Genomic DNA, 13259 nt, shown 5'->3' on the forward strand with positions numbered 1-13259 from the left:
GCTTTAGAGACGCGAAGCTTCTCTAATTCTGAACCTGCAACTGCTGAGGGGGTCGTGAATCGTATATTTTTGAAATATATTTTAAAAGATCAAAATTAGAAAGATTCTCTCTCTCTCTCTCTCTCTCTCTCTCTCTCTCTCTCTCTCTCTCTCTCTCTCTCTCTCTTCGATCCTCTATCTATCTATGTCTAATAACATTTCCGAGTTATTAATAATTATTTCATTATAAAAGAAATTATATGATACGTGTTTAATATAAACATAAATAGGTACCTATTTGCTAGAGAGTATCAGGTGTGCATATAGGAAAAAAAATCTCGTTTTATCGTTCATTGTCAGTGAAGATTCGTTGAGCTATATCGGCATTAAATAAAGCGCGATACACCATAGGACGTTAATTGCGAATATTTTTCGGCTCGCGCGGCAAAATATTCGGCGTTTCGCAAATGTACGAGTATGTATGTCGCCGGCGTCGTGTCGATTAACCGATCGCAACCGGGCAACGAGGAGAAAACACGCGGAAACGCGCGCCACCGAATGACAAAAAGAAATTCGGCCGCCAGTCATTGGGCCGCCAATGTTCAACGAATTATACCTGAATAATTGAGCCCGACCAATGTTCTCGCATTTGCGCGGCTAGTCACTCTTGGCGATGGACACCGATTGTATTTTTTTTATTTTTTTTTTTTTATTTTAACGCCCGACATGCGACGGACGTGCGCGTTACGCGTCCTTTTCATTATACATTTATAAGAATCGATCGGAATTTTACTCTCTCTTTCTCTCTCTTTCTTTCTGCTTTTTTTTTTAATGGGGCACAATTTCCAGCCGCGCGCCGAATCACAATGACACCTCTCTAAATGTAAAATAAATATTTAACGTCGCCGGGAATAATTCAACGGCTATAAAAGTGGATACGCGTTTGATAAAACGACGCATGAAGAATTCACGGGGATTCGTAACAACTGCAACTGCAAATGACTCTTATATTGACGATGCTGGCGTTTTCAAGCGCAACAAGCGAATAGCTTGTTTGAAATTAAAAAAAAACTTTTTAAGAGATCCGAGCAGAAATATCTACTTTTTGTCCGCTTAAAAGGCGTCGAGCAGCAAGTTTGGCGAGTGACATTAAAAGAAAAAGGAGCGAGGTCGAGAATCGTGGCTCCCTAATCGAATGCGGCCGTTCTGGTATTAAGAGGAGCGGTGAATCAACACGAATCCCCCCCGGTCTCGTGACCGTTGAAATCTATGAACTCGGTCCTCTTTTGGTAAAAGACTCGCGCGTGTTCGCGGGAACAGCATGAAGCTCGCGTAGCGACATAAAAGGGACGCAGGGTGGTTTGGCGCGACGTCGAGAAGGGGGCACGAGAGGAAGAAGAGAATGGAAAGGAGCGAAGCGCCGCAAGAAAGAGGAGAAGAGCGAAGGAAGAGAAAGAAAAGGCCACAGAGGGAGGCTGAGAGCAGAGGGAGCAGGAGGAGAATGAGGAGGAAGAGGAGAAAGAGGAGGAGGAGGAGGCGGGTGGAATGAAGGAGGAAGAGAAGGGGAGAGAAAGGGAGGGCACTCGTACACGTTGAAATTGCCCGGCCATTAACGATACTATGTTATTACGCTTGTCCTTTTTTGCTCCAAGGCCTCCACTCGCGCGCGTTCAAGCCGCCAGCGGCCATCTTGGTGTATGGAATTGAGAAAGGAAAAGCGCGCGAGGGGGACGAGAGCGCGTTTGTCGCGGTCGCACCGCGTTCCCTCGTCGCCGATCAAGCCGATCCGATCGCGAGTCGATCGATCGATCAGCGAGATCGCTCGCGCGGCGCCAGTATAACGCGCGAGATTTATTTTGGGGGGAATTTTCCTCGGGAGTAAATGATTTCCTCGAGACACGCAATCCTTGGAAATCGATCCTCGCAGTTACGTATAGACGCATGTGGAAAAGAGGGTACCTTACGCGAATCGCCGCGCCAGTATTGTCGCGAGTGAACGTCGCCGATGTATTTGCAGAATCGGGACTCCAAACCGTCGAAACCGGTTCGGCGTCGACGGTTTCGTGAATCCTGATTTATTCTCAAACGCGGCACGAGAGTCGTATACGAGGCTCGAACCTCGGAACGTCCGAGAAACGTGACGAGTAAAGCGTGACGAATTTTTTTCCTGCTGATTTTCGAGCAATCGCATAAACGGCGGGATTTTAATAGTAATTGTCGTGTGTGTGTGTGTGTGTGTGTGTGTGTGTGTGTGTGTGTGTGTGTGTGTGTGTGTGTGTGTGTGTGTGTGTGTGTGTGTGTGTGTGTGTGTGTGCGCGCGCGTGCGCGCGTGCGCGTGTGTGTGTGTGTGTGTGTGTGTGTGTGTGTGTGTCGCAGACGAAGCGGCGTGCAGCAAAAGGGACGGGAAGAGGGAAGGAAGGGGGCAGAAAACCGAGACGATTGAGCATTTGAGCGCTCTTTAGAGCGGCTCGTTTTTGCAATGGGAAGAGGAGGAAGGGGGCGAAGTGGGGGAGAGCAGAGATCGGGCCGCATTATTAGCCGTTACCTATAATCTCCACTTGCTCGCTCCCATCGATATCGATAGTCATTTCGTTTCGACTTTTGACCCCCGCGTCGGGGCTGTAATCAAGCGTAAATCGTGTCCAGCTCTTTTTTACGAAGCGTTTAAAGACAAGACGATTGCTACGTGGGTTCCATTCCCTCATCCTCCACCCCCCCCCCTCCCGGTATAACTGTTCGTCCTCGCTCCGGCGGTTCCCCCCCTCCTCCCCACCGGATCTTCCCTTCTCTCCCCCGGACTCCGTTCCACAATTTCGCGTCGTTTCGCCGGTACCGATTTCCCAAGACCGCCATTCGCCGAGCATTAAATCGTTTCGGACTCCTATTCAGTACGACTCGGTCGTGACTCGCGACCCCGGTTTCGATTTCGTAGCGCGTAAGCTATATCGTTGGGGCTATCCATCGAGTTCATCAACGTTCGAAGGAGCCGAGGGGGATCCGACAACGCTAGCGTTTAACTACGAGGGGAAACACAAAGAATTAACAATCGGATTTATATTCTGAAGTATCTACAAGGCCTCTCTATACGAGAACGAAAAAATTGACAAGCTCGGAGCGTACAAGTACGCGTATACGTTTGATTAAAACCGCGAATTTAACATGTACATACGTGTTCACCTTCCTCAGAAGCAAAGACGGCCCGTGATTCTTATACAGCCAAGTAACGTCGGTTTTAACCCCGTCGTAAACCTCTTACAGCTTTATTTGAATTTCAAATATAGCCTTACACAGCCGCGCCGAAATCCATGCGGTATCTAACAGTGTCGCGGTCCCACCAACTTTTTCACGACATTATTATTTAGGTACTTCGATCTTCCACGCGTATAATTTGTACGAACGCAGAATGCGAAGTCTGCGTAATCGTGATGTATAATGTATGATATACTGATACAACGTGATAGATATACGCATATAACATTTAAATACACAATATGTTACATATTGTATTTAACATAATATGTTAGATTTTGTGTGATTATCGTCTCCACTATAACATCATACTTGTGTTTGCAGAGCAATGAAGAATTCAAGACACAATAAACGAACAGTTCAGAATATTAGTAACTTAAAACATAATTTATTATCAACTAGACGAATGTTACGCAACGTTTCGAACTTCACTGACAACGAGTCTTATTTAATTATGATATAATCCCTCTTGTATTATTTTTGTATCGGCTGAAGAAGAACTCAGCGAAGTTCGAAACGTTCCGTAAAATTTGTGTAGTTGATAATAAATCACATTTTAAGTTATTAATATTCTGGGGACTGCTCGTTTATTGTCCCTTGAATATTCCACTTTACTTGTCATCTTCTTTCTTAATTTAGCATTCTTTATTTATAAACGGATTACCAGATTACGATCGTGCATGGCCTCACGCACATTGCAGATCTAAATATATTCATCATCATCATTCGCGAGGAAAAAAAAAAAATGCGTGACGAATTTTCGGCGAAAATTCCCGACGAGAGATCGTCAAGATCAAGTGCCGAGCGCGCGTGCACGGTGTTTGAAAATACTGCATTACCGTGCGCGTTACTTTCCCCGTCCCGATAAGATTCGTTGCGACCGAGGGCGACGGATCTGGTTTACGAGAAAGCTCGTCGCGTCGTTGTCGTGCCCACGATTATTGAAACATGCCGCCGAACTGGGCGAACTACGCTATACGCAGCATATAAGCGAAGGGAAACGCGCGCGCGGCTTCACGCGCACAGGGTCCTTAAATTAAATCGCGCTCTCCTCTCCTCCGTTGTTTTGCGATCGGAAAAAGGATTCTGGATGGTCGCCGGGTGTAGTTGAGAGCGTTCCGGTGTCGCTCGCAATCGGGGGCATAAAGTGTCCGCGCGTATAAAGCGGAGTCCCGGATAGGCGTCGAGATGACCCAGGTGCGTCGCAGAAACGCGCCGCGCCGAGACTCTGGTACCCCATTGCCGCCACAATGTTGTTCGAAACATTCGTCTACCTTCTTTTTCTCTCCCTCTTTCCTTCTCCTCCTCCCGCCCGTATATCGCTGGATATAATGCATTTCCTTTTATTTCAAATGCCGATTTACGATGGTTTAATGAGCGTCAGAAGGCCGATTCAGACTTCACATACTCGCGCGTTGAGATTCGCTATTCATATATCGCTATCGATATATAATTATAAAAGTAGAAAAGGCGATAGAAATTTCTTCCTTTTTTTTTAAGATTCTGGCACGCTTTCAAGTAGAATTTAAGAATACCTCGATTAGCATTACCGCGCTTTAAATCTATGTACACAGTAATCTTACGATATAGCTGCATAAACAAATGTTACACAAAAAGAGAAGAAAATAAATAGACATATGCTATATTTATCGTTTTGTCAACATTGGAGACATCATTGCGCGTTCGCGCCACGATTTTTTTTTAAAGAAAAGTGTTGCGATTCGACGACAATGCGGCAGCAACGTCGATTCATTTTTAGAATCTTGCAAAAATATGACAAATTTTGTAAGAAATACTACTAAAATGTTTCCGCGATCTTTCTGCTTTTCTGTAAACGTTAACTTGAAAATTTCTCCTATACCCTGGTCGAGGTATACTCATGTCGTATATCGCTCATGAAAGAATGTATGCATTTTATTGGCGGAAAAATATACCGATACGAGACGCTAACCGCGTCTTTTGATACATTTGATAAAAGCGAAAGTTATGTGCAAATAAAATGAACCAGTAAACAAACTGCCCGGAGTATGACAATAGATCGGCAGCAGATTTGTTCAGATACCGCAAATAGATCCGGTATCATCTGTGTCTGCATTAACCCTTTCGCTGCGAACGCCATATACATACATATATACGGTATAGAAAATTGCTTGTTATTTGCAAACAGTATCTACGGCATTGAATATAAATTAACGGTTACGAAACCCGTTCGGTGTAAACAATGTGTGAGTAAATAATGCCCGGATAAATAATATAATTGTCGTAATGATGGATGTGTGACTATCGCACATCAGTATTACCGCAGTTCCGCAGTGAAAAGATTAAACTTGTGTTTTGCCGGCAGAACCCACACAGATATATAATATGACTATAGATTCTTGGCAGAAACCGAGCAGAATCCGTCATTTCATGAATATTTACATAAAATATATTATTGAAATGGTTACAAAAGGGCAAATTTTATTCAATTTTATTCCTACGGTCAATTCGCCAGATTGTGCCGCGAATTTCAAGATTATACATCTATGTGAACTGTTCACGTATTATTTACGTTATGTTTATGCGAACCTTTTTCATACAGACAATATAAGCCATGTAAAATGTAAAATATTATAAAAATTAACTGATTGATTAATTTTTTTTAACTGTATTTTTACAAACAGTCCTAAAAAAATTTTTTAAATAGTTTCAAACTAGATTAAATTAGATGCATTTCAGTTAAAAATTTAATTATTAATTAACTGTACAGATAACATAAAAGAAATATAATACTAATATAGAAATATTTATGCTGAGTTGATCTGGTAATTTTTCGTGGAATGCTAAAAATTGTGCGCAAACTAAATAATGGTAACTGAAAATAAAAAACTGTAAACAAAGCATAAAAATTCCCGATATATTAGGGCCGGTATCACAGTCTCCGATTAACGTGATTCTCCGATTAAACTCACTCTTCGTCTCTTTCTAGGGGGACGGTTAGAAAGAGATATGCAGAGTGAGTTTAATCGGAGAATCACGTTAATCGGAGACTGTGATATACCGCGGCCCTTACTTCCCAAATTATAAATGTTCGATGATCCACGGATTACTCATTATGTATACCGCATGTATGTAGAAATACGTAGATTATACGGGAGCTTTCCAGCAAGCGACACAAGTCGACGCAAACGTCGTTCTATACCTTTCTTTTTTGGCAATAAGTATATATAACAAAGACAAAACGACACTTGTGTCGCTCACCGGAAAGCTCCAAGTATCTACGCGTATAAACGCGTATCCAATCCGCCATTACATTAGGGGTATTCAAATAAGTTAAAGTTTAACGGTTTGACAGGTTATGTCGGGTTAAAGTCGGGTAAAAAGTTAATTTTTAAACTTTTAACCTAAAAATTAACGCGACAGGTTAATGAGTCACTTATGTATTTTGCATAACCTTAAAGAGTAGCGCGCCCAAAGTTAATCAATTAACTTTTTACTCGACTTTAACCCGACATAACCTGTCAAACCGTTAAACTTTAACTTATTTGAATACCCCTATTTTGTTAACGGATTCTGTCGTATTTCTGCTGGCATTCCGTCGACAAAATTTGCGGCAGACGGGCAGACGCTTTCCAAATCTGTCCTCGACAGCTAGATTCCGCGGCTGTCCGGGAAAGAGAGCGCGCGAAGAGACATATCGCTGCAGCTATTTAGGCCGGAGATAAATAAAGATCGATTAATATAATTACGATATCGGCTTACGCGAACAGACGATTTGCATCCTCGCGGGCTCCGGGTGCCGACGAGCGTGGACGAGCGCCGTCGCGCCGCCCGCCGGGTCAAATCGGCGGAGAGAAGACGACGAAGGGGTAGCGGGTAACGGGCCCAGGAGTCTCGTTCCTCTCGAACCGAGGCGCCGGTTATCGTTGGAATGTTAAAAGGCCCCGACTCCTCGTCAACTCGGATTTATTCGAATTAAAAGCCTCGCAGGGCCGCGCGCGACGACGCGAAAAACCAACTCGGGCGGCTCCGGGCTCCGGCCCGTCGCCCGTCGCACTTTTGCCGCGCGAAAGAAATGTGTAACGCCACGCCGTCGCCATCTGCATTCGGTGACGCAAACGAATTCGACGCGTATATCGATAAAATCGCGTACTTTCCTCTCGTGTATATCGATGTATCGAGTATCGAGCGTAGGAAACAAGCGCGAGATCGAGATACTATCTCTGTTCGCCGTTTCTAGTTCTCCATTCGGATCACAGATCTCGCGACGCTACAGCGTTATTTTGTGGAATTTGGACGAGCGTGATCACGTTGAACGTTGAACGGAGGCTGCAGAGGGATTATTGACAGTTATCGACGTTAGAGAGATTTGTTCGTCAATCTCGTTTGACTCGGGTGAAATGAACGAGGCTAATGAATTGCCACCGGGGACAGCGTCGCTGCTCGAAGAACTCGAGAGTGCGTATCGCGTTCCGATTATTCGTGCGATCGCGAAGGCACCCCGCGTGTGCCGGCGCTTGATTATCACAATATTTAGCACTTTCGTTATTACCGTCATTTGGTCCTAGCTTTCCTTGAGCTGCACAAATTAATAATAATTTTTTTTTTAATAAAATAAAACTTGTCAAATTGCGAACGCAAGAGCTGCAAATTACAGTCGTAATATAAGTCTAAAATTTGGAAGGGTTTCTGTTCTTGTCAAATGTTTATTAATATGTTGAATCACGTGTGACACTTATTTCTTGTCTCTAGAGAAACTTATGGTTTTATTGAGGGATGGCAGAACGTTAATCGGCTATCTTAAAAGTGTCGATCAGTTTGCTAATATAGTGCTTCAGAGTACCATTGAAAGAATTCACGTCGGTCAGGAGTATGGCGATATCCCGAGAGGTATTTTCATAGTAAGAGGGGAGAACGTTGTGCTTTTAGGAGAAATAGTAAGCGTTTCACGAATAGAAAGATATTTTTGTTATAATTTTGCTGGCAAACACTAATGATCCCTATGTGGGACTTATAATTAACGAATACACTCACGTTGCAGGATATAGAGAAGGAAAAGGTGTTGCCGTTGAAAAAGGTGACGGTGGATGAGATTTTGGATGCTCAGAGGCGCGAACAGGAGTCGAAGCAGGAGCAGAAAAAGCGGGTGAACAAGGCTCTGAAGGAGCGAGGTTTTGCATATATACCGGATTTAAGTCACGATGATATGTACTGATGTACAAATGTATATTATTCCTTTTGTATGAATTTTATCTAATCAATTTATATTAATTAAATATGATTGCTCGTTCGTACACGCGAGAAGATTCACTATTTCCTGACCACATTCGTAATGTTAAAGTCACGTGATATCTAACAATCTGTTGGTTCTTATATTTAAGAATACACAAAAAGTGATATATTATTCTCTAGATTTTGATTCGCACGACTTTGTATATAACATATAACATAGATTGATCTTGAATAATCCTTAAAAAATATCTCATTTTTTTGTATATAATTATAATCGAATGTATTACACGAGTTGTTTCTCACATAATACTGTCGTTAACAATTTTACTCGTAAATATTTTAAACCTTGCATTACGTAAACTTATTTCAGGTGTATAAAAATAATAATTACACTTAACATCAAAGCATATAGTTATGTATTGTGCAATTTGATGATTACAGAACGAATTAGAAAAATACTTTGTTGCATTTCATAGCAATACATAGCTTTTACAAACGTCTTTTATCAAGATTGTCATGAAAGGGAAATGAAAATCTTCTAAATATCTTGCATCATATGCACAAAGTTAGTAACGATTTAATTTCCACATAAATGGAATAAATAATCCAGTTACTGTTGGATAATCAATTTTCGTTCGAGACAAAATTATATGAATTTTATAGCGTTTTACGCAAAACGGGTGGAGATGGAAAAAATAATGTTATAAGTCAAAATCAAATGATTTTGGATGCTTCACATTTCTTACTTTCATGCATTTTTGTGCGTGGGTTACAAAGTGCAATTGCGTTTTTTATTTTTAAATAAAACACCATAGTTTTTTTAGTACACTAATCGATGCAGTTTTTCCTCCTCTGCATAAAGCTATTGTAAAGTAATGCTTAAAAATTACCCCGAACATCTAATAGATATTTTTCTAATCGGTCGGTTAAAATAATTTCTAAAGCAACAATCTTCGAGTATAACTTTATAATAGTTATTCGTAAAGAGAAGGAAAAACTGCATCGATTAGTACTTGAAAATATAAGATTCCATTTAAAGAAAACGCAACTACGCCTTATAATAGCATTTATCTATAAAAATGGACGAAAGTAACGTAGTAATGTGAAGCATCTAAAATCATTTAACTTTGTCTTGTATTTTTTCCATCTCCAAAAATCGTTTTACAGCACTGCCCAGTTGCGTAAGACACCCTGTCATAAGGTCATATTGGTAAAAAAAAAAAACTTAAATTAACGCCGTAATTCTCTTCAGCCCTAAAGTATACAAAGAAACCTACTTATACTCAACGATATACCAATACTAATAATTAAATAATTTATATGAATAGCTTAAAATGATGTCTCTTGAAAGCTATCTTTTATTTTCGCAGAATTTAACGTCGATTCGTCTCGCAGCTTATGTTTGCACTCCTCGCTTCTCGTGCTCTTGACCACGCTTTCCCTCGCGGATTTTTTAGAATCGTTTCGCTGTAAGCTGGTCCCTCGTTTTCTTGGAGAAGGTAATTCCTCTGTTTTATCAGTGGAATTGTTCGCGCTGTTCGTGCTGCCGGATGCTATGCCGGAAGTGTCAGATTCTGGTTGGTTACCGTCCAAGCAACGCAATAAACTGTCGGACAGGGTATCGTCGTTTAATATATTCAAATCGGATTCCGATTGCTCAAAGTCCCCTGTCCGCGACGTAAAACTAAGATCGACGGGACTGGCGGTTAACACGCTTCTCGATAACAAATATTCCCTGAACGTGCTCGTTATGGACATCGAACTTTGTTGCGTACAGGCGCAACAGTTTGCGATGGATTGTACACAGCTATGCTTCTCGAGGGTGTCCAATCTATTATTTTTTTTATTCCCGACATCTTTCGCGTGAGCCAGAGCATTGTCCGTACTGTTGTACGTCTGGGATTCCTCTAAAATGGAAGCGCAATTATTTATTGCACTAACCACGTCTAGATTCGATCCACGCAAATCGCAGCTGTTGTTGCCGGTGACGAGATTGCATAGATTCGAAGTTGAAACAATCATCACTGGCTTCCTGGAACGCGGAGTCATCATAGTTTCCTGTTACAAATTAGAAGATAAATGTATTTTTCGTTTTACATTGCACGATATTTTAATTCGATATTCATTTTAATGTCTTGATATTTTTCAATTACATATATAAATTTTTCACGTAGAAATATATTTGAAATCTACGTACCTGCATGGCTTTCGTCATTTTTGTTGCGCTTTGCGTAATCGGACTCATGCTTCTATCGTTGTTAGTATTAGGAGTCAAAATATAGTCGTTAGTTGCCAAGCTTCGTCGTAATAAACTCGATGGCGTCGACGTATGAACAGCGTACACATTCCTGAATCTGTTTTTTACCATCGGAGACTGTAAATTATCCGTACATGCACTTTCAGCATGCGAATCAACATTCAATGTAGTTTCGGATGACTTTGCGTTCAAGGTACAAGTTTCTGAAGGAGAGACTTGTACTGTATTTCTTGTTGCGATAGATGCGAGGGTAGATTCCGAATTTCGCCGCATACCGTCATTCGTTAAATTATCACAGTGAGTTACATTGCGAATGGAATACAGGTTGGGTGGTTCGCTAAATGGTCGCGTTAATTTACCAGTGTCAGATTGACTGTCCTCATTAATGATTACATTAATTTCTTGCAAACTTGTACTCGAACTGAGCTCGATTGAACTCAAATCCTGTTTCGCGTCATGCTGCGTGTCCTTTCCATCTAACTCCTCTTTCACGTTTATAGAATCATCGATCGATAGCTTCTTTTTTGCTTTATAATTTGTCAAAGTCTCATTCTTAACGCTATCTATACTACTCGTGTGTTTGGCATGTAAAAGATCGTTGTTAATGGTATCACAGTTTTCCGTGCTAAGTTCGTCATTCGATTTGCTAAGGACCGCTCTTGTCGGAAGAAATGAATCTTCTAGTTTCTATACAGTACGTGCAAAGAAAAACAGATAAAACGTGCTGTTGTTATACACAAACAAATAATAAATATATATAACGAAAAATATTCGATAGAAAGATAAGGAAACTAACCGTTGACAATATATTTTCTTCGCTGCTCGATCTAGTGATATTGCATCCGATATTAATGTCGACGAACTTTTTGTGGCTCTTCTTTTGAAAAATATGTTTCTTGATGGAATCTCCGAGACTCTTAGTTTTACAATTCTTCACGTGCCTAGGTGTACCTTGTCCATTTTCCTTGTTAAATTGTTTCACAAGTCGTCGCTTCTTGGCAGATTCTGGCATGGCTTGTATATGTGCGTACAACTGAGCCAAGGCTGCCTGCGTGTCTTGCGTGGAATTGGCCTTCGCCGTTAATTTACGATCGACGAAACTGAACACCGTGTGGGCTGTACTAGTTGCGTCCGGTACCGACTCGTTCAGCTGTAATTGTAAATCTCTCATCGTATCGCGCAAGGATGGGGCAAAGTGTCATTTTTTAGTCTGAAACTTACATCAGTCTTCTTAGGGCTCAATAATTTCCTCTCTTGTTCCAACCAGTACGCTCTTATATCTGTAGCCAATTTCGGTGGAATCTCAAACAACTCCGTACCTTTCCTAATCATGTATGCGACCAGACACGACAGATTCTGAGAATTGATATGCAAGGCCTCGGGTGACAATTTTCGTGGGCACAATAGGTGTGGCGTAAAGAGAGTGGCCAGCGTGTCGCTGTTCATTTTATTACTATGCTCGTAACTCGCTGTCTTATTCAACAGGGTGAGAATAGCTTTCAGTAAAATTCTGTTAGGGGATGGCAAAAGCAGCAGCAATAATTGTAAGGAACTCAATAATCTCGCGTCGTTCGTTTTTGCATCCAAGCTGCACAATTCTGCAAATAATCGATACAATTGTGGTGGCAAACGTCGTGTGTAGCATACACAGGTAAAACTACACATTTTTTTTTTTTTTTTATCTACCAGCAATCTGACAATGCGCCGGATAATGTAGGTCTGTCAGGAGCGGTTCAGATAGCTCTGCCAGGAACCCTTTCAACACAGAGGCACAATCGTGTACACTGAATCTACCATCGTCAAGATCTAAAAATACGCCTTGAGACATAGCTGTTTTCAAGTCTTGCTGCCTCGTTAGCTTTCCGGTTCGTCGGAATATTCCCTCTTGTGTGATATCTACGAGATAAAAACTATATTTAATTCTATTCTTGAACTTCTCATTATCCGATATATTTGCTTACTTTGTTCCTTAGACAGATAATCTATCAGTTGCGTCAAGTGATCGATACCATCCTCAGACAACGTGCCACCACCATCTGTACCTTTATCCAAATTAACCGAAGACTTGGATTTCTTGGTGAAGCTTAGGAGACCCCATTTCTTCAACCTTGCCTTCTCATTAGTACCATCGCTGCTGAAGCAGGATCAATCGAAATGTTATCGAGGACAAATAATATAATATTTCACACTTTTATATTTTATAACGAGTCTTGTAACAGAGAATGGCTTATAAGTTGTCAGTTACAAATAATACAAATAAGCTAGCGGTTGAGAGCGTTATCGGTATATCACTAGCCGTATACTACACTAGCGTAAACGGTATATCGCTCACTCTTCCGTATTGAGATCCAACTCGAAGGACAGGTGCATTTTTACGAGCGTGTGAAATTGCTCCGGGTTGACCTTTCGCATTCTAAACGCCAGCTTTCCGTCCACCCCGTCGTTAAAGTCTGCCATCGTTGTGCGTTGTGTATGGTGGAACAGGCAATTTAAACGCGCTCCCCTACATCCTACATCTTGAATCCGGCAACGGCAGTGATACCACACTATCACACGACGCGCC

The 13259-nt window shown here is 41.5% G+C and overlaps 3 protein-coding genes across 5 annotated transcripts in view; 1 reads left to right on the top strand and 2 right to left on the bottom strand.

The window, feature by feature from the left end:
* Rpl19 (ribosomal protein L19) overlaps positions 1-5113 on the bottom strand; it is a 94227-nt gene extending 89114 nt beyond the window's left edge. Inside the window, exon 1 of the mRNA XM_077404931.1 lies at positions 5105-5113. Within this exon, the coding sequence (XP_077261057.1) occupies positions 5105-5109 (5 nt within the window). The 5' untranslated portion in view covers positions 5110-5113. The remainder of the gene's footprint in view (positions 1-5104) is intronic.
* A 2371-nt stretch (positions 5114-7484) lies between these two features.
* Lsm1 (U6 snRNA-associated Sm-like protein LSm1) lies at positions 7485-8501 on the top strand. The gene is made up of 3 exons (XM_077405567.1): positions 7485-7665; positions 7960-8144; positions 8249-8501. Exons 1-3 carry the CDS (start codon positions 7608-7610, stop codon positions 8420-8422), a joined length of 417 nt encoding a protein of 138 aa, XP_077261693.1. The 5' UTR covers positions 7485-7607; the 3' UTR covers positions 8423-8501.
* A 337-nt stretch (positions 8502-8838) lies between these two features.
* LOC143897167 (rho GTPase-activating protein 19) lies at positions 8839-13251 on the bottom strand. 3 transcript variants are annotated; one of them, XM_077405559.1, is made up of 7 exons: positions 13029-13250; positions 12658-12827; positions 12383-12592; positions 11918-12294; positions 11493-11846; positions 10637-11383; positions 8839-10497 (listed from the first exon to the last, which is right to left on the bottom strand). In XM_077405559.1, exons 1-7 carry the CDS (start codon positions 13151-13153, stop codon positions 9769-9771), a joined length of 2712 nt encoding a protein of 903 aa, XP_077261685.1. In that variant the 5' UTR covers positions 13154-13250; the 3' UTR covers positions 8839-9768. The 3 variants fall into 3 exon arrangements, with proteins under 3 accessions (XP_077261685.1, XP_077261686.1, XP_077261687.1); XM_077405560.1 differs by having other exon boundaries at positions 12658-12830; positions 13029-13245; XM_077405561.1 differs by lacking the exon at positions 10637-11383 and having other exon boundaries at positions 12658-12830; positions 13029-13251.
* Between the last annotated feature and the right edge of the window lie 8 nt (positions 13252-13259).

Source organism: Temnothorax americanus, unplaced genomic scaffold, assembly GCF_048541705.1.
Source record: "Temnothorax americanus isolate GAGA-0224 unplaced genomic scaffold, ASM4854170v1 Scaffold2, whole genome shotgun sequence".
Lineage (NCBI taxonomy): Eukaryota > Metazoa > Arthropoda > Insecta > Hymenoptera > Formicidae > Temnothorax > Temnothorax americanus.